General features: G+C 38.2%; 1 protein-coding gene across 4 annotated transcripts in view; it reads left to right on the forward strand.

Annotated features, from left to right (window-relative positions):
* The window catches only part of ACSL1 (acyl-CoA synthetase long chain family member 1), a 38,620-nt gene that overhangs the window by 11,838 nt on the left and 3,966 nt on the right, over positions 1 to 22,816 (forward strand). For all 4 annotated transcript variants that reach the window (XM_068186958.1, XM_068186955.1, XM_068186956.1 and 1 more), the window contains exons 3-16: positions 3,871 to 3,985; positions 4,342 to 4,406; positions 5,643 to 5,744; positions 9,326 to 9,425; positions 9,592 to 9,770; positions 12,521 to 12,553; positions 12,731 to 12,782; positions 13,564 to 13,637; positions 14,406 to 14,483; positions 16,782 to 16,916; positions 18,518 to 18,652; positions 19,377 to 19,472; positions 20,383 to 20,455; positions 21,110 to 21,198. In XM_068186958.1, the coding sequence (XP_068043059.1) occupies positions 3,871 to 3,985; positions 4,342 to 4,406; positions 5,643 to 5,744; positions 9,326 to 9,425; positions 9,592 to 9,770; positions 12,521 to 12,553; positions 12,731 to 12,782; positions 13,564 to 13,637; positions 14,406 to 14,483; positions 16,782 to 16,916; positions 18,518 to 18,652; positions 19,377 to 19,472; positions 20,383 to 20,455; positions 21,110 to 21,198 (1,326 nt within the window). The remainder of the gene's footprint in view (positions 1 to 3,870; positions 3,986 to 4,341; positions 4,407 to 5,642; positions 5,745 to 9,325; positions 9,426 to 9,591; positions 9,771 to 12,520; positions 12,554 to 12,730; positions 12,783 to 13,563; positions 13,638 to 14,405; positions 14,484 to 16,781; positions 16,917 to 18,517; positions 18,653 to 19,376; positions 19,473 to 20,382; positions 20,456 to 21,109; positions 21,199 to 22,816) is intronic.

Genomic DNA, 22,816 nt, shown 5'->3' on the forward strand with positions numbered 1-22,816 from the left:
TACATTTTGCTTAAAATTTAACTTCATATACTCCATTTTCTTATATATATGTTAAAATGGGTTGTCACTTCTACAGGGAAAAAAAATCAAATACTGCTCTGAAATTATGTCTAAACATTTTTTCTGCCTGAACAATACTATTTTAAAAGGCCTGAGCAGTTGCTCCAAAAAAAAAATGTGGCAGAAGGCAATGCCTCTTTGCTACTATTTTACTATCTAGTCTACCTGTTCATTGACAGAAAGAAATTTGAACAAGAAATAAGCTTCTACATAATTCTTTTGTGACTTAACTTTGTTAGATGCCAAGGGAATAAGTGAGGTCATTGACTGGAGTAGGGTTTCTACATATTCTGATAACATATCTTCATAACTTCATGTGGGAGAAAGAAGATCCATTTACTGTTGTTCCAGGTCACGTCCCATCTCTAAAAAGTTTTGATTTGGTAGGCCAGCATCCCATGACCCATTTTAACAATCCCTGGATGAGCAAAAAGATTGCACACGTAGTTGCAAGTGAGTGCAAAGAGTTACTGAAGTGGCTGGGATACATTGCACTAGACCAGGTTGCCCAGAGCCCCTATCAGCCTGGCCTTGCACACTTCCAGGGATGTCATCCACATCTGGATCTCTCTGCAGGCAGATTGCTTTCTTTCCACTGATGACTAACAGCTGAATAACTTTGGCTGCTGATTTTGTGTGCAGGTGTATGTCTGTCAAATATATTAAATCTTGCTTTAAAAACTTTCATTTGTCCCAGCTTACACTAAGTAGAAGACTAGGATAGAAATAAATATTAAAATGTCAGTATTTTCTAGAAGTAAGACTGGATTTGACTGGCTTTTTTGTTCCCTTAAGAAAAGATATTTGAATATGGAGAGAAGTATTCAGCTCATGACAACTTTTAAAGTCTCACGTTCTTCTGATACATTACCGGAATTCTAGCGTGCCTTGTCTTTCAAGAATCACTTGATTACACATGTGCTTATCTCCCTATGAATGATCAGTTCTAGGTGCTGTGATGCTTACTTAGAGAGTAGCATGCTTAAACTTATACGGCTGGTTTGAAAACCCCGGTTTACACTTGCTGCTCAGAATAAGTATGTTGGTGACCTAAGCACCGCTTGCGAGTATGCTCTCCCCCTCAGGTAAAGGGAAATTTCTCTTGTCTCTGAGGCATGGTGGAGTTTACAGTGTGTTTTGACATTACTGCTAATCCTAATAAGCCTGTGTCAACAAGAAGCAAACTCATGGCTTGAACAAAAGCAGTTACTTTATATGACCTGAATAGGCCTTGATAGAGTAATATATGCTCTGTTGTGGAATAAATCTGTTTCCTTCAGATGCTGCTATTTTTAACCAGTGCCATGGTTTTACTTAATGACTAGCACGTGATGTGTAGTAGGTTAATTCCCTGCAAGGCCCTGAGCTGCTGCAAGGGCTGCTTTACACAAGAAACTAGAATATGTTCTTGAATTAATCAGATTTTATTGCCTGGCTCCTTTTAATAAGAATGCTTATTTAAACTGACAACCTCTTGACTGCTTATCCTTTTACTGGACAGATCTATTAGATGCCATTCAACTAACCTGTGTGAAGTCAGCCAAACATTCCAGTCCTGGGATTCAGATACCTGGTGGTAATGACCAATGATTTTTAAACAAGTTTGCTGTAAATAGAACTTTCCCTCATATTGCACAAACATTCTGGATAAAGGACCATTAGGACTAGGTCTTAAAATAGCAGTTCTTGCTGCTTTCAAGCAACATGTAGATGAGTTCTATTGCTTAGTAGATGAGTAAATTTAGACCTTGCATTATGCTCCTGGTTTGACCTTCAGCATGTCTGGGAGTATTTCACTGCAGCAATAAAGCTGAAGTCCTTATGGCCTTCACACAAGGAGCTTAGTGCTTTTCAGAAAAACTTTTATTCTAAGACTGTTGAAAATCCAGTTAATTCTACTTTACTATAGGAAAAAGAACAAAGTAAGCAAAACTGAAAGTTGTTTGTTTCCCCTTACTGAAAACCTACAAGAACCAATGAGAACTTTTCAACAGCAGTCTGTTAGCTTCTCTTTTTTTTCAGAAGGACAGTGCTATCAGTCTTGTATCTAAGCAGTGTACTGTATGATAACTCATCTTCAAATTTGGTTAGTGCCTCAGGCCCTGAAAAAATTGCTTTTGTGGTGCTGTGTAATAGGGCATGTAAACAAAACATTAGTAGCCCACATGACGAGAAACAAATACTTCTTGACTCTTGCTGAGGAATGGCTTAGGCTATTGTATTTCACCTGATGTAGGAATTATAGCACATGGTACATGTGATACATAGCACTTGTTGATGTTACCTGTGGCCATGGTAACAAACTACATTGTGTGATCTTTCTTAGATTAGCTCCAGAGTGGCAACACTGGGAAAATCTGTAAGATGACCTTGATTACCAAGGATGTGAGAACCCAGTTGAAATAAAGCAAGCAGTCTTGCTTTTCTTTCCAGGCAGAGACTTGTACTAGTGATCTGTTAATTTCCTGTAGAGTAGATGTTGGTCTGAGAGCAAGTATACTCCTGAATTTCTGATGTTACGAAGTTTTAGAGGTAAGCCACTCATTAACTTGTTCTGGGTCATGTTCACAGTGTACGTTTCTGCTTACTGTCAAAGGAGTGGCAAGCACTGCATTACTCATGCTGTTTTGCTAAAACAAGTTAGGCTTGTTTTAGTGTAAAAATATTTTTTTCCTCTCTGTGCCTTTTATGTGCTAGCTGATTTCTATAGACGTGGGTAATATGACACCTTCTGTACATAAACCTGTATTTATGTAGCTCATACATGGACAAGGGAGGTCTGGTCTTCCAGGATACTTTGAAAATAGGAGAAGAACCTATGACTACATAGGAACAGATTTTAGTTGTGGATGATAGACTAACTAAATCTGTGCCTGAATTGTCTAGAGCTTGACTTTCTGAAAGAGCCAGAAATTGATTACGCTGGTAGAGAAAATCTTACGCAGTGCTTACTCAAGACCCTCTGTTTAACCAGCTGGGCTGTTCCTGATAAGAACTTGTTTGTAGGTGTCTATCATCATAACAGGACTAATTAACAACTGTGGCCTAATAGTATGTGCCTAATTGTAGCTTGTGAAACTTGATTGCTCTCTATAAAACAAGATTAATCAGTCACTCTGAAAAAGACAGTGTTAAATCTGAACTACTAAATTCTTGTATTGACTTCCAATTTTAGCTTATCTAAGTGCTCAACAGCTAAAAAATGGTGATTTTAATTTTCAAGATAGTGTTGTCTTGACTGCATTTAAATAAATCAGGAGAAGACCCTTTTTTGTAATATGTAGCTTTTAATTGGATTAAAGGACTCTATCTGGAACAGAATATTTTGCTTATGAGAACACTTTTTCAGGGTGTTGGTGACCATGCTTAAAATCATTTAGGGTTTGAAACCACATATTGAAGTGTGATTATGTTCTGTAATCTTAATTAGAAAAATATATTGGGATTGCACCATTAATATTCTGTCTAGATAGCTCTGAGGTTGGATTTAGAAAGCTTATGGTGGTCTAACCCTTATTATGGTCTATACTGCACCAATAGAGTAAAATATTTCTTAAGAAAGTGTTTTTAACAAAATGCTCCTTGTTAGCCTTTACTATTCTCATTTGTTCTGTGCTATCATAGGTAGCTGAGGAATAAGATTTTGCCTGGCAGGTTTTTCGTTATGTAGGGAGCAGTTCGATTCCTGAAACAATATCCCAGAAAACCTTGCATAGTTCTCAAGTTCTCTCAAGAAGAATATTCCATCAAGCAATTCCCATTCATTTACAGTCAACAAGGGTGTCTAACCTTTCTAATTGCTTTTCTTAGGGCAGTGAGCATGCTCGAAGGTCCTCTCTTCTCAGCAGCGATGAACTGTTGTCATACTACTATGATGATGTGAGAACAGTTTATGATATTTTCCAAAGGGGTTTACAAGTATCAAGTAAGTCTAAAATTAAAGATAATATTTTAAATATGTCAAGAACTACATATTTGAACTCTTTTGAAATGCAGCTGGGCATAGGGGATCTGTCTGGCAATATGCTGAATGTATTGGATGTGAATTTTCTTGAGGACAACTTAAACTGTTATTTTGTGAAACTGTTCTGTGAATAAAGTCAGTGCTGTATTCCTTGGCCTAAAACAACTCTGTCCTTTCTCAGCTTCTTTCCCTGCACCCCTGAAAAAACCCCATTTGTCATCTGAAAGTGTCTGCTGTGAATCTAGGGGCTTAACACCAAGAGTGCTGTCAGGACCGAGGAGCTTGGGGTGAATTTTGAGTAACTTTTTTTTTTCTAGATAATGGTCCATGTCTTGGTGTTAGAAAACCAAACCAGCCATATGAATGGATCTCCTATAAAGAGGTAAGTAATCTCTCAGTGCTAGACTTGCTTTTGCTTGCTGAGACCATTGATACAACATCCAGTAATGTGATATAACAAATTTGAATTATTTATGTTTTAAAGTAGTGGCAGAATATTACAGAAAGGTGCTAGTTCCTATTACAGTGTCTTAAAGGAACAGCCTTAAATATGTGCAAGGGAGAGAAAAAAGAGCACCTCCTGCACTTGTTCTGTGAACCCCAAAAAATTCTGAAATAAAACTGTTATCTTGGCATCTCAATGCTGAGTTGTTTAGAACTTAGGTGCAGCAGCTCTGAAGTAGTGTTCAGGGGCTCAGACTGTGCTTGCTTCCAAGAGGCATATCTTTACACTAGGAGAATTTCTATCTATGGCTGTTGTTTGGGCATCCTGACACCTTTTCTCCATAGTCTGAATGATGGCTGTATAGGGTGCTAGCAGATCTGCTTCTAACTAGCAGCATGCTGCTTCTTGATCCCTGAAAATGTCTGTATGCAAATCTCCATTAACAGCCGTGCACACTTAGGTTGTTCCTGATTTAATCAGTTGGTCTTCAAATTTGCATAAACCTTGCCTCTTGCATGCTGTTAAGGTCATTAAACACCTTCTGTGTGTAACAGACCTTATTTTTTTCCCAAGGTGACTTTGCTGCAAATTTGTTAGGTGCAACCTCTTTTATTAAAGCTTTGCTTTTGGGGTCATGTGACTAACATGGTTTTGAGCCATGTGCTATATAGAAAGAATTTAGAAAATTGCCTTCCCAAGCTTGGTTAATAGAACTAAGTAGGTTTTGCCTCCTTGTTCTCTTGCTTTTTGAAGGGAGAAATGCTATTCCCATAGGCACTGAATGAAGTAAAAGGAGGGTGAATGTAATGCCTGTGATTAAACGGAAATATTATGTTTAATTGTTCCAGGGTCACTTCTTGAGTTTAACACAGATACAGAAAAACACCCTTTTTTGTGTTTGTGTGCTGAACTTCTAAACTTACACTTAATACTTTCAAGTCTGACTGGATCAAGTGTTTCTTCTGCTGCATATTGAGTGTGAGTGTAATATTACAATCAGTGCCATGTAATGGCACTGCAATGTTTAGGTTATCAGAGTCACAGGGGGCATCCAGAATAGCCTAAAAAACTTCTCTCACATTCATACCAATTAATACTTGTTGGGGAGAGTTAGAAATTGCTAATGAGCTTGCTCTTATTTTTTTTGTTCTCCCTCTTTTTTTGTCCCTCCAGGTTTCAGACAGAGCTGAGTATGTGGGTTCTGCATTACTCCACCGAGGCTTCAAACCGTCTCATGTTCAGTATATAGGAATCTTTTCACAAAACAGACCTGAGGTAATTAACATTTTGTGTATTTGTGGTCTGGCCATTACTATAATGGCCTACTCCTTTATCTCTTGGCAATGTACTTCCCTATTGAGAGCCCATTTGGTGTCAGGAAAAGCCTAAGGACTGATAGACCCATGAGCCGCAGACTTGGCACCTTTTAGTGAAGAACCAAAACTGGTAATTGACACAATGGTTAATGTCATGTATTGTTACGTTTTGGTTGGGATTTTTTTTTTTGGTTTTTGCCCCTAGAGCTAAATGCAGAAGGCTAGAGAGCAGAAAAAAAACCAGGGAATTCAGAAGAACTTAACTAATTTTCTTGTTTCCATGTTCTAGAGGTGGCTTGTTTAATAGGAAGTGAATGTAGTTCTTAGTGAATGTAAACACTGTTGGTTTCTCTTAAAAACAACATTGGAGAACCTAGATAGTTGAAAGTGACAGGAAATCACAATGAGGTGTTTAAACTTTTAAAACACCAAGGAACACTTAGTGATTAAATATTTGGACAAAAATGTGTTAAGGTGATAATTCTGTTTCTTCCAGAGGCCCTGGGCAGAAAGATTCTGGGAGGGGAAAACTACTGCTGAAGGCAAAAATTGAAAATTAATAAAAAGGGGTAGAAAGACTGAAAGTGGCACAACTAAAAATCACCTGAGACAACCATGGGGATATTCAGGTTGATAGTGCCTATCCATTTTAACCCATGAAGTGGTTCTAGATTGCCCTTTCAAAAAACATTATGAAATATTCAGTAAGTATATATTGTCTAGACTTGTTTATTAAATCTGTTTAATAGGACTGACTTTCTCTAACCTAGGTTTGTGTTTAGTAGTTTGAGCTAGTTCAGTATAAACCTATATTAAGACAGGGGACTGCTTCTTACCCTTTATCAAAAGGATGCTGTTCCTCTTGATTAAACACTTCCATTTGTGCTTACTGTTGTCACAGGTCATCACAGTTCTGACAGGGTTAGAAGTTCTGTCAGTGTCTTGGTCTCTTGTTGTCACTAAAATGCAAGCTGTATGACCAGTGACTGGCTTCCTTATTTCTCTCTCAGCCTACACACAAAGAAACTCCCAAGCTTTTGGGTGTTCCTGATGGAATTCTATTTCTGCCAGCAGTAGATTTATTTCTGTAATAAAGAAGGCTGGAATATATTCAGTTAGGAAGCTGTTAAATGACATGGAGCTACAGACTCTACAGTTTAGCTTCCTGTGCATATGACATGATGAACTGGAAGTAAAAAAGGGAGAGAGATTTTTCTGTTGTGCCAATTTGAATTGTTTCTTTATAGATCTGTATGTGCAAGGTCTCTGCTCGGTTAGTGAATTTCGGAAGGAGAGCATGGAGTTTTGATCTTGGATCACAGAGATAAAATGTTTAAGTTGTATTGCTTTGAGCTGGGTCAGGAACGAGCTGAAAAGATTTGTTTAAACAAGCAATTTTAAATCTGGGATTTTCCCTGCTCAAAACTACTGGATGGGTGTTGTGACATCCCAATCATAATTACTAATCCAGACAGGAGAATATGAGAAGACTTTTTTTTTGTGTGAAATTATTCAGATTTGTTATTTCAGGGAACAACTGCTGGGGAAATCCCCTAATGGGGAAAATCCTAGCAAAACCAAAATTTGGTTTTGTAAATAAAAGTATTACTTTCTTTGAGTTCCTGGAAAACAGTCATCTCTTCTGGAAATGGGAAGGTTTTGTTTTGGATTGAGAGAAAATACAACAATCAAGTATGGCTTTCCCTAACAGAAGATCAGAACCATGTCAGAAAAGAAGCTGAAAGTCTGACTGTCTATATTTAGTGCTAGTTGCTTGCTTGGGCTTTGAGAGGATTAGAGTGTCATGGTTTGATATTTACATTTAATCAAAATTTTAGATGCAGAATGGAAAAAAGTGTCTTGGTAGCCCAGAAAATAAAGATGCTGGTTGTACCATGGAGAATGATGTGCAAGAGTTATTGGAGGCTGAAACAGGAAGCTTTTATTTTTGTGTGCAGCTTCTGAAGTCTTTGTAGTAGACCCCCCCCCCCACTCTATTAAAATAACTTCTAAACTTCTGGGTGCTGAACAGCAGCACAGCTGCACCCTTGTTACATTCCTGGAGGATGCTGTTTAGCAAGTGGACCCTTTCATGGCTATTATAAATGTGCCTGCTTAGACTTACCAATATGTGTAATGCCTTCATGAAAGTCTAGTTACCTGTCAGCTGGCTTTGTACTAGTTTTATAAGAAGTCTTTTTGGACAAGAGGTGTACAACTTGCCCATTGCATGAATGCTGTCAGAAGAATTTCCTGTTTAAGGCTGTCTCAATCAACAGAGCACTTTGGGAAACTGGCCCCTAATAAACAGTTGGTAAAACTGAGTTTTGGCAACTTAGTCTCTATTAGATATTTTATGGAATAATCAGCTGAGTCATGTTTAAACTTGTCATCATGTGGAGATGAGGTAGCTGCTAGTCCTGAAAAGCCCTGGAAAGTATAACAGTTTGAGGGAGGGGAAAGGAAACACCCCTGTTAGTGCAAGTCTTGTTGAATTGTAAGTTCTGGTAAGTTTTAAAGATGCATTTTGTTCCTGCAAAAGATGCTGTTTTGTTCCTGTCATTGGGACTCACTAAAGGTACTGAGAATTTTTGTCAGACTTTGATGGGAAAATCAGAAATGTTCTAGTTCCACTTGCCTCATCATATGTCTGGAGGTTCCTATTTGAGAAGTTGCATGTTATTCTGTATTTTGGTGTAGCTAGTTGGTTACAAACTACACCCAGAAGTTACTATCAGAAAAAAAGAATTACATTACTGTCTTACCTTGATGGTACTTGGGATGGAAATAGGCTGGCTGTAAAGCATAACTCAACACATCGTAAGGCTGCAACACTCATTATGTTTGAGTACTGTACTTGTTAGTGGGTAAATCCTTCTTACTGCGGCTTGCAGGGGTGTAATTGCATTTTTTAATAGAAGTGTTCATATTTGATTCCTGTAAAGAAGAATGGTTAGTGTTGAGAAATGCTGAGAAACTTTCTGGGGCTGAATCTCCACAGGACTTTTACTGTAATTGCATGTGTTGCATGTCTGACCATCAAATGAGATGCACATAATGTAGGGGTAAGAATATGATGTGTATATAAATTTAATGTGTGGTCAAGACATAAGTGAGTCCTTCACTGATTCATGGTAATAAGGAAAATTGAACCCTTTGCCTACCTCAATAACATAAAACCAATAAAAAATACTGTACTCTTGCTCAAAGCCTTTCTGTTAGTAGGTAAACTAAGGCGACAGTTAATGTTAATTGCTTTTTTCAAAAGTATGTAGTATTACTTCTAGGGATAGGGTTGAATTTTATTGGATTTTTTTATATAGCTCTTTATTATTTGGGGATTTTTTTCTTCCTTCCACAGATAAAAATTGAGTAGGTCTTCAAAGTGAAAAAACAATACAAACTGCCAGTTTTTAGAAAGACTTGTCTGTGTGAGCTGTGTCCTGTTAGCTTCCTTGTCAGATTAAAAAACTTAATCTTTCTTGGAGGTCTGTTACAATAAGCAAAACGTAGTGACTTTTGTCTCTTCTTTTTGTGCAGTGGGTCATCATTGAACAGGCATGCTATGCATTCTCCATGGTGGTGGTGCCACTCTATGATACACTGGGAGCTGAAGCTATTACGTACATTGTGAACAAAGGTAGGACACTTCCAGTAGCTCAGCACCTGAATATATGGTGACAGAGCTGAATGAGGGCAGAACTGTAGCCTTCTTCAGAAAAGCCTTCCATTGCAACTTACTGAAGTATATATGGATCTAGTCTAGACTGAACTTGTCATGTTGATAATATAATCTTTTTCATCAGCTGACTTGTCATTGGTTTTCTGTGACAAACCTGACAAGGCCAATCTTCTGCTAACCAGCATGGAAAAGGGAGAAACTCCAATACTCAACACCATTGTTATCATGGATTCTTTTGGTACGGATCTTGTGGAACGTGGTAAAAAGTGTGGTGTAGAAATCTTCAGCATGAGAGAAATGGAGGTAAGAATGCTTAACGTGCTTAACTGCGTTAATCCTGCTTACTTGCCATGGATTAGTTTCAAAATCCTTAACTATCTCTTGGATTGACGTTTACACAAAAATATAAAAAAAAATAGGAGGAAAACAACTTGCTAATGGTATCACAATGCTCAAAGTATAAAAGTGGCTATGCCAAGATGACAGAATGAAAGCTTATTGGCATAGTCCAAGACTGAGCACTAGATCTGAGTGTTAAGGCTTGCCCATGTGAAGCATAATGTGATAATTACATACTATGACTAATATTTCAGAAATTCTTATTTCAAGAAGAGCCTGTGTAGGTTTTGGTCTTGTGAAAAATGGCACTTTTCCCTGTACACTGAATCTACAACATGCTTTCTGGTGGAAAAGGAAAATGTCAGTCAACTTCTTAGAGGATAAGCTTATGGTGGTACAGGGGAATGAGCTTTCAGGCTTTGGAAGTAGAAATCATTTTAATTAACCACCTGATGTCAAGTCTTGGTTTTGCTTGTAGTTTTTGTCTTTGTAGACCTCTTATGCAAGTTTATTTCATAACTTCACTGATTTGGAGAACCCTCTTCCAGGATCAAATTGCATGAAGTACATCTTTGCTCTGAGATTATGAAATAGGGTTTAGTCTGGTTCCAGCTGTAGTTCTGATGAAGGCTTGGCTTGCTAGACTTTGAGTGTCTCCAGATAATGTGATTGTCTTGTGTAGGTGTCAGTATCTGGTGTGAAATGCCTCATTTCACTGAACTTGTTTTCATAGCAGTTAAGACAGCTATGTTAACAGGGCCACCTTCTGGTAAAGATACAAAAATGTCAGCACACCTTCTTTCAAAAGAAGATGGACTGGCAAGCTGGCCTCAGTAAGAGTGCCAGGGCTTAAAATAGGGCTAAAAATAAGAAGTAGGGCTAGAATTAAATGGCAAACAGTTCATTGGCCAAAGGGTTGGGTTAAACTTAGAAAAAGAGTGGCCCAACTGTAAGTTGTTAGACTAAAATGAGATTCTTTCCTTGAGTTGAACTGCAGTTTTTGACAGAAGAAGATGCTTTCCACTGGATCTTCTAGCTATGGAAAAACAAAACTTGAGGGTAAATGTTGCCTTTACAAAAGGTCTTTGTATGCTTAAGAAGTGATGTTCAGTAGTACTGAACAGCTCTTACTTCATTAATGCAAACATCAAGTGTTAAGTAATAGGTGTTCCAAGAGTCTTTTGTTTCAATCTCTGACAAGAAGTTAGAGGCAAACTAAATAACTGTAGTAGTTCTTCAGTGAACAGGAAAGTTTTGTCACTTGTTTTTTTAAGGGGATATAGATTTGTAGTGTGTCCTGAAAGGTAACTATGAGCTGTTTAGGAGCTTAGATTAGACTAGAATTACTGTTTCTAGCTTTGAGTAGTTGTTTTCTGGATTTCTGGCTTGAGTTTACTGCTTAGCTGTGCATGGGTTACATGGACTGTTCCTCTGTGTATGCCCTAGAAGCCATCAGCTTAGATTCTGATGCCCAGTATCTGTATGTATCATGTGGTTACTTGTAGCTGAGTAACTGTGAATAAATGGCTCTTTAACAGGGAGAGATGGTGGAGTTTTAAGAGATCAAAACAAGTGTCTGGAGACTTTAGCTGTATATTTGGTAAATCCCAGATTTTACTCAAAGCTGGTTGTAGGGAGGTACTGAGCTCGCGGTGCTACATGAAGTGGAGGTGCTGTTTTGATCAGACAGCTGTGATGCCATAGTGGTAAATCTTTGCATAATGCACCCTTTCAAAAAGGCAAGCCTACAGGTATGTGAATGCTAACTGTGTTTCCAGACATCCCCTTTGTCCTAAACCGCCTTGGGTAAATCTAAGAGGTACGTGATACTACAGAAGTCTAGCGCTCAAAGGAATGCATATGCTATTATTGTGTACTTGGAATGTAAAGGCAGTGGTGAAGTTGATGTCTGTCCTCAAAGGGTTCTTCCAAAGATACACTTAACAGAAGGTCCTCTTTAACTTGCATAAGCCCTTAAGCTATTATTGTTTCTAGTTTTAAGTAGGCTTGACAGTAGTAAGTCTTGATTTGAAACTTTAAAGCTCATAGATACTGAACATTGGCTTGCAAGTATTTCCTCTTACTCACAATATCCTTGGTGGTTAAAGGATTGTTTTTGTGTCCTTTCCCTTCTGCCTAAAGAACCCTAAGATTAGTGGTCAGGTCTGAGTAACTAAGGAGGAAGACGGATGAGTTTCTCCTGTATAGGAGTTCAAACCAGCAGTGAAACTCAGTCTTCCTTGGAGGTGCTTGCTGAGATGAATCTTCCTTCATTTAACCAATAATTGTTGGTGGCACATCTTCTGTATGAGGTATAGGATTGTCTGTTGTCTTATAACCTTGAGCTTCCCTAGGGACTGACTTCTAGTTTATTAACTGGAGAAAAGCCCTGAGCATTTATGAAAAATTATTGCTTTGTATTTATAGAGCATGGTAGTTATTCTATTTTTGAAATGTGTTTTAAGGCTTTTGTTACTCTTACATTAACCAGAGAATCACAGAATGGTTTGGTTTGGAAGGAACCTTAAACATCATCTGGTTTCCATCCACCCTCCAGCCATGGGCAGGGATTGCTGCACTGGGTTGCTAAAGTTAAAATGCCTTAACAGAGTCTAAATAATGAAGTATTATGGTATTTAGTAATGTTTGATAAATTTAAAGTGAGAAAGCTGTATGTTTATGTCTACACTTTTTCTCTCTTCTCCTTTTTGTAGGAGCTAGGAAGAGCACACAGGCAAAAACCTATGGTAAGTGTGAAATTGGTTCAAATGACAATGTGAAGCTAGTTAGCATTCTTTAGATCAAACTAGCAAATCTCCCTATCTCCCATAGCTCAGAAATAACACTAGTACCCTGATGTTTTGTTCAGGAAAATATTTTCCCTTGCTCTCTTAACCATACTAATACTTTCTTAACTCTCATAGCCTCCAAAGCCAGAAGATCTAGCAGTCATCTGTTTCACCAGTGGAACAACAGGTACACTGCATTACATCATGTAGAATTTATTACTCTGTATGTGCAAAATTAATTCAGAAGCCCTCCTACTTTATTTCCTCCCCCCCAAGATTTCCCCCTGCTGCTGCACCTTTTTGACAAGTAGTAGCTGGGATAGTGTTACGGTGAAGTTCCCTTGGATTTCAAAGTTTTTTTCCCTTTTATTAATATGGAGTTGCAGTATTGGAGGGTGGAGATGTTATGTTTTTGGGCTTGGAAATAAATAATGAATTTTTATTTGCATAATAATAAGGGCTCTGCATCAGACTTCAGACTATCAATTCTTCCATAGTATTTTTTTTGTACTTTATCATCAGAATTGTTCCATAGGTCTAAGCAACCTTGCTGTAAGACCAAAACAGACTTTCTAGATGTCACTTGACATTTGTGAAGTTCATACCCACTGGCATGGAGCATAAGGAAAGAATACAGCAACAAGCTATATTTTTAAAACAGATGTGAGAATAGAAATTAATCTGGATTTGGTAGCTGCATCTTCACAGAAGAGTTGAACTTTGAATGAGAAACACATATCCAAAAACATGATGATTTCTTAAAGCTTTGGGCTCCTTAAAAAGTTAGACGACTTCACCATAAACTGATTACTTAACTGTTGCCAGCTGTTCTTGACAGTGTTTTCTTTAATTGCTACACAAAGAAATGTGTTAATGTCAAAGAATATTATCACATTAGTTTTGCCACTGCTACCTTAACTTTAAGGATCTGAATTTCACTGTTGAATCCTGATGTCCTTCTTCCTCAGGAAACCCTAAAGGAGCTATGATCACTCATCAAAACATAGTCAGCAATGCTTCAGCTTTCGTGAAAACTACAGAGGTAAACTGAAAAGATAAACATTGTGGACTTTCTTGAAGGGAAATAATCTCATGAGTAAAGCAAACATTTAAATCTCTGACTTTGGTCTTAAGCTTTAGTAAGAGCCTAGTGAAAAGGTAACTTGACAGCACTCTGTGCCTACTAGTCAGAAGTCAGTGTTTACTGGTTACTCTGTCAGGGCCAAAAACCCAGCAGACTTACAATCTGTTCTGATGTAGCCAAAGTGATATAATGATCCTCATGTGAATGTGCATTACATTCTGCCATGGGCTTATAGTGTTTCTCATTTGTGTAAGGAGTACTGTTTTTAGATTAAGCATTGGTCTCACAATTAGCTCATTTAAGGTACTTTTGATATTAACCTTAGGGTAAATTGGATAAACAAACTTCCTAATCTAAGACGAAAGTGTATTTTTTTCAAACCAATAGTATTGTAACCTCAGTTGTCCCCCTACCCTCCCAATGTATGTGATGGAACTCTGTGGTTTCTCTCAGAATTTATTCCCCTTCAGAATCTTGAGAGTGATAAGTTGTAATAATCTGGTCACTGTACTCAACTCTAAAAGATTGTTTCTGCTGTTTGTCTTTACTCATGCTAGAAAGTTATTGCTGTGCTCTTTTTAATGAAAGAAAGACAATGCAGCTTCATTACAAACAAAACTAAAGCAGGGGCTGCGCTCTAGAGTTTAGATGCTAGATTTTGCTGTTGTGTTTAACTTAGGCAAAATAGAGACTCAGTGAGAATTAAACTTTTGCTAACACTTCCAGAAATCATTTATGCCTTCTTCTGATGATGTTCTGATATCATTCCTGCCCCTGGCTCATATGTTTGAGAGAATTGTTGAGGTAAGCATCTGTTTGTTTTACTAAATTATTGAGAAGCTTACTTTCTTACAGAATGCATTTAGATGAAATATGCTTTTCTTTCTTGACTCTTGTAAATGTGTATGAAAACTTGAACTAAGGTTCAGGAAAGCAGTGTCCTATAAACAGTATGTAGTGAGCACTAGACAATTGGTTTTCATGCCAAAATATAAACATTAACCTTAGAGCTGGCTCTGGTTGTCTAGAACATGAGGCGATCCCTTAGAACATGTACTCTGCCTAGAAATTTCCTCCAGTATAATTAGTGCATTATTAAAAATCCATGCCATTTTTTAGTCTGCAGACTTCAAAAATTTATTTCATCAGGAGGCATCCTGTTTGTTTACACAAAACTAATTTTAAGTTAAACTCACCATTGCTTCCAGGGAATTTCAGTAAAGAGGAAGGAACTTTGTTTCCAGGGAATTTTCTTCCAGGAAATGGAAGTGGCCTTTAAAGCCATTTCAATGGCAAACTTTGAAGTTCTCTTGGATCACTTGTTTTACCATATAGCAAAATCTGAGGCTTAATTTTTGAGAATGAAAGAGCTGCAGTTGTCTTAATGCTGGCAGTCTCGAAGACCTCTGGGCCCATTTTGGGTGCTCTGCATTATTGAATGGATGCACTTCCATTGTGCCTCTACAGCATGTAAGAAGTTCATGTATTAATTACTGCAGTTACTGAAGGTGAATTAACACCTCTTCCTCGGGTAAGACTGCAAGTACATATGTTAAAGGTTTATAAAGGGAGTATCCATGCAAGCACGGAGATGCATATGAAGCCAGAAATTGTTGTGTGACTTCCATTAGGAATCCTAAGTTTTGTGTGGGTATATATATGCAAAAATGTATATATTCATGTGTGTGGTTTTCTGTGTGTGTATATATGTCTCTGTGTGCATATATATGTTACAGAGATTTGGAATAGTACATAACTGAGGTCTACAGGTGTCTCTGGACATTCAACACTTTTTCTTCCTGGTCACCTTGCTATCAGTTATACCTCAGTGTCTGTTTTACTCCCCTGTCTTGCACCAGAACATACAAGTTCTGTAGCTAACAGCTCTGCTGTTGATTGTGCAGTAGGAACAGGATGGGAACTTTGATTTCAAATGAAAAAATGGGAAAGAGTGTTTGGATTGCAGTATTCCTCTGCTGGTTGAGGCCTGTACAAAATAGGTGGCATAGCTGCATAAGGAAATTAACCAATAAATTATTGGTAAAAAGGAGAAAAGATTCCTTGCTGTTTGGAGTAGATATGAACACAGGCTCTAGAACCAGTCTTTACAGTTCTGTTTTAAATTTGATGTTTCCTTGGTTTCTGGCATCATATGGAAGTTAGAGGGTCAAAGAACTTGACAAATATGTTCCCACTTAGTAAAGACAGTTGCTGCTCAGTCCATATGGACTGATCTATTTGCTGCTTTTAGCAGATGGTGGCAAAATACAGGTCAGGGGCAAAGTGACTCTTTAGCATGTCTCATGCAGTAAATAAGAGGATGGATAGTAGGAAATGAAGGAGCAGATGTTACAGAGGAAGCAGAAGAAATAAAAGCAGGTAGGCATAAACACAAGGGAGAGGAGAGATGTTAAGCAGTAAAAAAATAGGAGAAGAATGTGAGGGGTGTAAGGTAGGTGGTGAAGCTTCTAGTGTTCTAGCTTCCAGTCAGAAAATATAGAACACAACAGGATTATGTCTGCCTACCTTTGTCTAGGTCTGAAGTAATGCAGAAATAAGCTCTGGCTCTGCTAGAATCTTCTGAAGAGCATCTTGATCACCTAAGAACAAGTCCTCTGCTCACATCAATCCTGTGAAATGAGAAGGAAAACCAGAGTGCAAGGACTGGAAATGAAATAGCAAGTAGGCAGAAATCCTCACTGGCCTCGTAAATAGCATCTGCTGACTATAAATGCAGAATTTATAGGCATAAAGCAGGGGACAAACAAGTCTAATATTTTTAAATAAGTCTGCTAAGTATTTCAAATGGAGAAGTTCTCCTTTTCAGTCTTTTGCTAGCTCTTGAGTCACTGACATTACCTTATTTGACCAACTGCCCTTTTTGGATAGAGGTTTTGTGCTAAGCTTGAAAGTGTGATTTGTGTACACCAGATGTATCTTGCTACTTGATCTTTCTAGTGCCATCTTAGAGTGTGAGAATGCTGCAAAACTAGTCCAGAAGCTGAGAGGATTTAAGGTTGATCTCCACAGGACTGTCATACATACAGAGCTGGAACTCATTGTACCTCGTGCGTTTTCAGAGTGTTTACTTTTCTCTAACAGTGTGTGGTTCTGTGCCATGGAGCCCGGATAGGATTCTTTCAAGGGGATATCAGACTACTCATGGATGACCTAAAAACACTGCAGCCAACTGTATTTCCTGTAGTACCAAGACTGTTGAACAGAATGTTTGACAAGGTAAGTCTACAGGCATGACTACAGGCTTTTGAGAGACTCCATAAAGTTTGTGCTGCCAGAGTAGGAATAACTACTGTGCCTGGGATATTAAATTGGCATGCTAACAAATGTGTGCATCTCTTTCTAGAAGAGAGCTGAAAGTGCAGGGAATAGTACTGGTTGCATTAAAACACTTTCAGGCAACAAATACTAGCGTTGAAAAGTCTGACTAGGGGACTTGATTCTCTCTATCGTGATTAATGACTTGGTGTTTTGCTCTGAGCAAGTTATTTAAGTCTAGCCTGCAACACAAAAGTGAGGCTTGGCATCCACATGCCACACTTTTAGCATCTGACTCATGGAGTGGAATTTGCAAAGCAAGGTCAGGTGTTTGCCTGTGTTTGCATGGACACACAAATTTCCTACATGGCAGCCAGAGTGTGTTCTAGCTGGGAGAACTGTCAGCCAGCCAGTTGGGAGTGCTGGGGAGAAGATGTCTGTAGCCCCACTCTCCTGTGTGTGCTGCTTGCCTGCTCACAGTTAACTGAGATGGGAATTTGAAAGTAGATTCTTTCCTGAGCTTCAGATTTTAATTGGCCTTTTGCATATGGGTGACTTGACTCCTTTTAGGATACAGCCAGGGGAGCTAAAGGATATAATAAATCCTATGACTGCTAAAGAAATGGCAGCACTGTCTATGCTGTCTTAGCCAGGAAATTTCTCTGATCTTGAGGACAGAGAAACACCAAGCAACACAAGGTTCTGTTTGGCTCAGGAACAAGTAGTGCAACTGGAATCCATTTGGAGGGGAGGAAAACCTGAGACCAGCTTTTAGTGCTTAGAATGTAGCTCCTTATTCTGCTCACATATTCTCTACTGGAATTTGAGAATCAAAAAGCTTGGGACTTTGTTCTCATGATTTCCTCTTGCTGCTTTAGTCTGTTGCCCTGAGGCTTCCACCGTTTCAGCCTCACCCACCCTTGCAGTAATCTAACATGTGAAGCCAGCAAGCTGGGGCATTGGTGTGGCAGGGGGGCATAATGCTGCAGTCTGCATGCTTTCAGTCATAATGCTAAGTCTTCCTCTTTCCAAATGAATATACTAATGTGTGGGTTACTGTTGAGTCTGCTCTCTGGCTTCCTAAGAACAACTAGAAGGAGCCTTTGAAAAGCAGTCTAAAGTACAAATTTGTATATGCAAGGTAGATCTGTTTGGTGTTTCTGAAGTGACCTGCATCTCCTCACAACACCCTGTGTTACGTTATGTATTATGATAGGGTTCTTTTCAGAAAATGCTGAGGATTATGCTCAATTTGAATTTTGATGATACTAGAATAAAGAAGTAAACCATCCATTTTCATTCATATATTTTAATGAAGAAATTATGCACTGAAACAATATCACACAGTTTAATGGATATTAAGAATTTGTTAAGTGCTGATTTCAACTCTTGAACTGAGGTCAAAATAAAAATGCACAGATATTTTTTACTAGAATTAAGATGCCTGTCAATAAAAGTTGTTTTACTTGGTTTTCACTGTAAGAGTCTCTATGCATGCATATATAAGAAAAAGGAAATGGTAGTCTATGAGGATTCTAACTCTAGTTAATCTTTCTTAATAGATTTTTGGGCAGGCAGATACTTCATTAAAGAGATGGCTGCTGGACTTTGCTTCCAAGAGGAAAGAAGCAGAACTCAGAAGTGGTATAGTTAGAAATAACAGTTTCTGGGATAAAGTCATCTTCCGTAAAATACAGGTATGCTTGAAAGCCTCGAAGTTAAACTTTGCAATTGTTGGATTTCATATGAATAGTTATAATCTGCTATGGTTTTTTCACTGAGTTAAGACTACCTGGCTACTCAGAGTAAAAATCAGAGCTGTGTTTTTATTTTCAACCCCATTTTTTCAATTTCCTTAGTTGTCATACTGTCAGCTAACTGTATTAAGGAAGTCACTCTGAAACAGTCTGGTGCTTCTCTCTTGTCACTTTGAAAGCAAACATTGTCCTTCTGAAGGAAGAATGCTAAGTATGACACAGTGCCATCTGTAGCTCCCACTGTCTTCTCCCTGTTGGTCACTAGTAAGTCATGTGTGCCATTGTATCTGACAGTCACTTGCTATGGCCTTAACCTTGGCTGTACAACATGCCTGTGTTGCTACTTTTTATATCATTCAGGATGTATGAGAAACTGATACAAGGCAGTTGAATGTAAGGCCATGGTTTAAGGTCTTTTTTGCAGAGTCTGCATTGCAGTGACACCATGTACAGATACCGTATGTTTGAGATTCCGTCTCTTCCAGCCATTAATGAGACTAGAAACACTGCAAGAAAAACAGCTTGCAATAGGAGACTAAACTTTTACTCTCTAACATTTGTGGGTGGCACCGTAGGTGAACAGTGGCTAAGGGTGTCAAGAAGATGACTCTGGAAATATTTCTAAAATGCTTTTGGTGTCCACAGTATCTTGTGTTTGTTGTAGGCAAGTCTGGGAGGAAGAGTAAAGCTGATGGTTACAGGAGCAGCACCTGTGTCTGCAAGTGTACTGACCTTCCTGAGAACAGCTCTTGGCTGTCAGGTGAGTTGCCTGGCCTTAGTTCTAAACCCTAAATATTTTAACACCTGGCTCCAGCTTTGTTAGAGCTTTTCTAGCAGTCTGATGATATGGATAACTCTTTCTAGTATTCTTGGAGACTACACAAGTGCATGCCCTGTTCCTGAGTTTCTCTCAGTCCCCTGAAATTTCTGTGTTCATCCCAAAATCTTTGAAGTAACCAACTGACCTGTCTTAGAGGAAAGGTTTTTTTTCATGGGCTGCAGTAAGCAATAAATTACCTACTTCATTTAATTTTCTGGAGTTTGCCTTGCACACATTGCACATTGTATCTTCAAAGCCTCTTCAAAGTATATGCTTTTGGAGGTAAAATTTGAACAGCAATGGTATAGAATAGAACAAATGTGTTGAAATTAAATAAATTTCAAGGTAAGAAAGCAAAAATAATCTAAAATATCAAGCTTCCATAATTTCCTGAAGTTTTTCAGTGCTGTACTGGTGTAACAATGCATTTTGCTTAGAAAAGGGAAGCCTGTCACATGTATAGCAATCACAGAGCTGTCATGAGGCATAGGGATTCCATTTCTGGCTGTCTCAGACAAACCTATTTTTAAATTATGTGAATGAAGTCACTGCTGGTGTTATGGTTTGTAATTTCTTTCTTGCTTCCTCAGCTGTTTTCTGTTTTAATCTAAACAGGTGTCAGGTAAAACTGAGTGAAACTTCTGAGTAAATATTGGAACTGAAGGTGGAATATTAGCACTTAAAATTGTGTATTAATATTTCAGGGGTTTTCTAGAAGGTACTGAGAGTTTTGGTACACTCAAATTTAGACAATTAGAAGAAAAGAAACAAAATATTAATTGCATTTTAATGAAGAAACTTGGTGTTGAAAAGTAATAGCCTTGGATACTATTTTGATTTCACCTTCTAGTTCTATGAAGGTTATGGACAGACTGAATGCACAGCTGGATGTTCCCTGTCATTGCCTGGTGACTGGACTGCAGGTATGATGTTCAGCTAGTTACCTGTCTGTTAAATTTTAGGAATACTGAAACTTTTAGAGGTCTCTGATCACTTTATTTAATCTTCAGTAACACCTATCACAAAGGATAATATTGGTCAAGTGAAAGTTTTGACGAGATCCCTTGACATTTCTACCCCTAAATAGCTATGAATGTTCAGTAATTCAAACTTCTGATAGGATTTGTTCTTGTAAGTTGAAGTAGCTTTAGGAGAAGAAAGGTCATAGTATTAACCCTTGCAGTTTCTATCAAACACAAATCTTCTGTGTATAAAGGCAGTACTGGAAATACAAATGGCAATTTTTGGTGTTTGGAATCAAGAGTTTGCACTTCCTTCAGCTGTTACATCTCTAGCTCCCCAACTGAAATAATATTGCTAATGGAAACTATAGTGGGACTTCTGCTACTTAAATATGTCTGTAGAGTGAGGATCCTGATTGTAAGAGAAGTCAAGCTTGAATACATGGTTCAGCTTGTAACATTCTTAGGGATGTCTGAGAATTTAATGTTTCAGTCCTGGCAAATTTAAGCTACCAGAAATCAGTTTTCCATCTTTCTTCAGTGTGTAAAAAGCTAATTTTTTTCAGAATCTGACTAAAAAGCATCAGGCTATTGAAGTGTTACTCTATTTAATAGGTCATGTTGGAGCACCAATGCCATGCAATGCCATCAAGCTTGTTGATGTACAAGAAATGAATTACTTGGCTGCCAAAGGAGAGGGTGAGGTAAGTAATTTCAGAAAGGCAATATGAGCCTCTTGGGGAACTTTGGAAAATGTTTTTTTTTTTTCTTTTGTTCCTGAAATACCCGAGTTTAGTAAAAGTGCTAAACATGGCTTGCTACCTAAAATCTAAGATGCCTGCATGCCATACCAGTTAATGGTTCAGAGAAGCAAATCAGGAAATAGGATGTGGGAGGGGAGAAGAAAGCTTACATAGTAATGTTATCCCACAGGTTAACAGATGGTTTTATGACCATACATAAGGCTGTATGACCAAGGCAACATCTTCCAGCTGTGGAACAGCTGGGAAGTGTGACCACCTCATACTGCAGAATACTACCCTTCAGCAGAATGCTGGCAGAGGGCTTCCCTCCCTCCCTACTGCCAAGGGCCAGAGAACAGCTGATGCATATAGCCAGTTACCCAGCTTGTGGTGTGCGAGATGAGGTAATTTAAAGTGCCTGGGAACTTCTGAGAAATGGAGATCAAGTGCCATGAAGGGTGCTGATGATTTGTGATGCCTGCCTGCACATTTTTCTGAACTCTTTTATGCAGTCTGCACAAATGGAACATGTATGTTTTACAAATTGCATTTTGAGGACTCAGCTTTATATGTGAGGCTATATGCTATGTTTTAAAACATTTTTTTCAAAGTAAAGTGTATACAGATTTAACTTTGTGTATACTTTGAACAGATGTTAATGTAGTAATTTATTTTCCCCAAGCCTCAAAAGCAGATTAACTTTCAGGTGTCTTTCCTATGCTTTCAAGAGGCTGTGGGGGCAGCTGGGGGAGTGAGAAATTAAAAGTAGCTGAAGCAAGAAACTGATTTGTGGCTATAAAGGATTTCTAATATTTATTTGTTTTGGTTGTGATTTGTATGAGACTGGAAACAAATCACTGAGCTTTAACTCCCAGAAATACTTGAGGATTTAGTTGGTCTTGGTGGTGGAAAACTGCTTGCAAGTGAAGAACAATGTCAAAATTCTTCTGTCTTGCATATGACTCCATATTTAGTCTTCATCAGCAAGTTTTGCTTCGCTTTCAGTATGATCTTAGAGCTTGGTTTGCTACAGGAACGAAGTAGAAATTCTTACAATGAGAAATAGTTAAATAGTTAAAAAACAATCTCCTGAAAGTGTTTTGCTTTCATTTAATGTGAAAGTTTGCTGCATTAGGAGTTACTTTGGACTTGAATAAAAATGGTAGCCCCTTAATATATCAGGTGCCATCTTAGTCTTTCAGGCCTAACCTCCTCAGTATAAACTATTCTAAATATAACAAAAAAGTATTGTAACTTGCTTCACAGAACTCAAAGCCCATGGCTATTGAATTGGCTTTCTTTATCCATTTGCCTAAAATAAATATTCTTCCTTATTTTCTGCTTTTCATATGGGTTAAATATTTCTAGTCTCCTTCTCTGAGAGTAAGTTTGCAATATTCTCTGCTCTGTCAGCCTTGATTTTCACTTTTGCCAGTCAAGAAGAATAAATTTGTGAATAGAATTATATATGAGCATATGCAGATGAGGTCTCAGTGCCAGCTAGCAGGATACAGATAAATGGCTGGCTGTCTCTGCTGGGAAAAGCTGTGACCTACTGCCTTCCTGTGATCTTAGGAAC

Source organism: Anomalospiza imberbis, chromosome 4, assembly GCF_031753505.1.
Source record: "Anomalospiza imberbis isolate Cuckoo-Finch-1a 21T00152 chromosome 4, ASM3175350v1, whole genome shotgun sequence".
NCBI lineage: Eukaryota > Metazoa > Chordata > Aves > Passeriformes > Viduidae > Anomalospiza > Anomalospiza imberbis.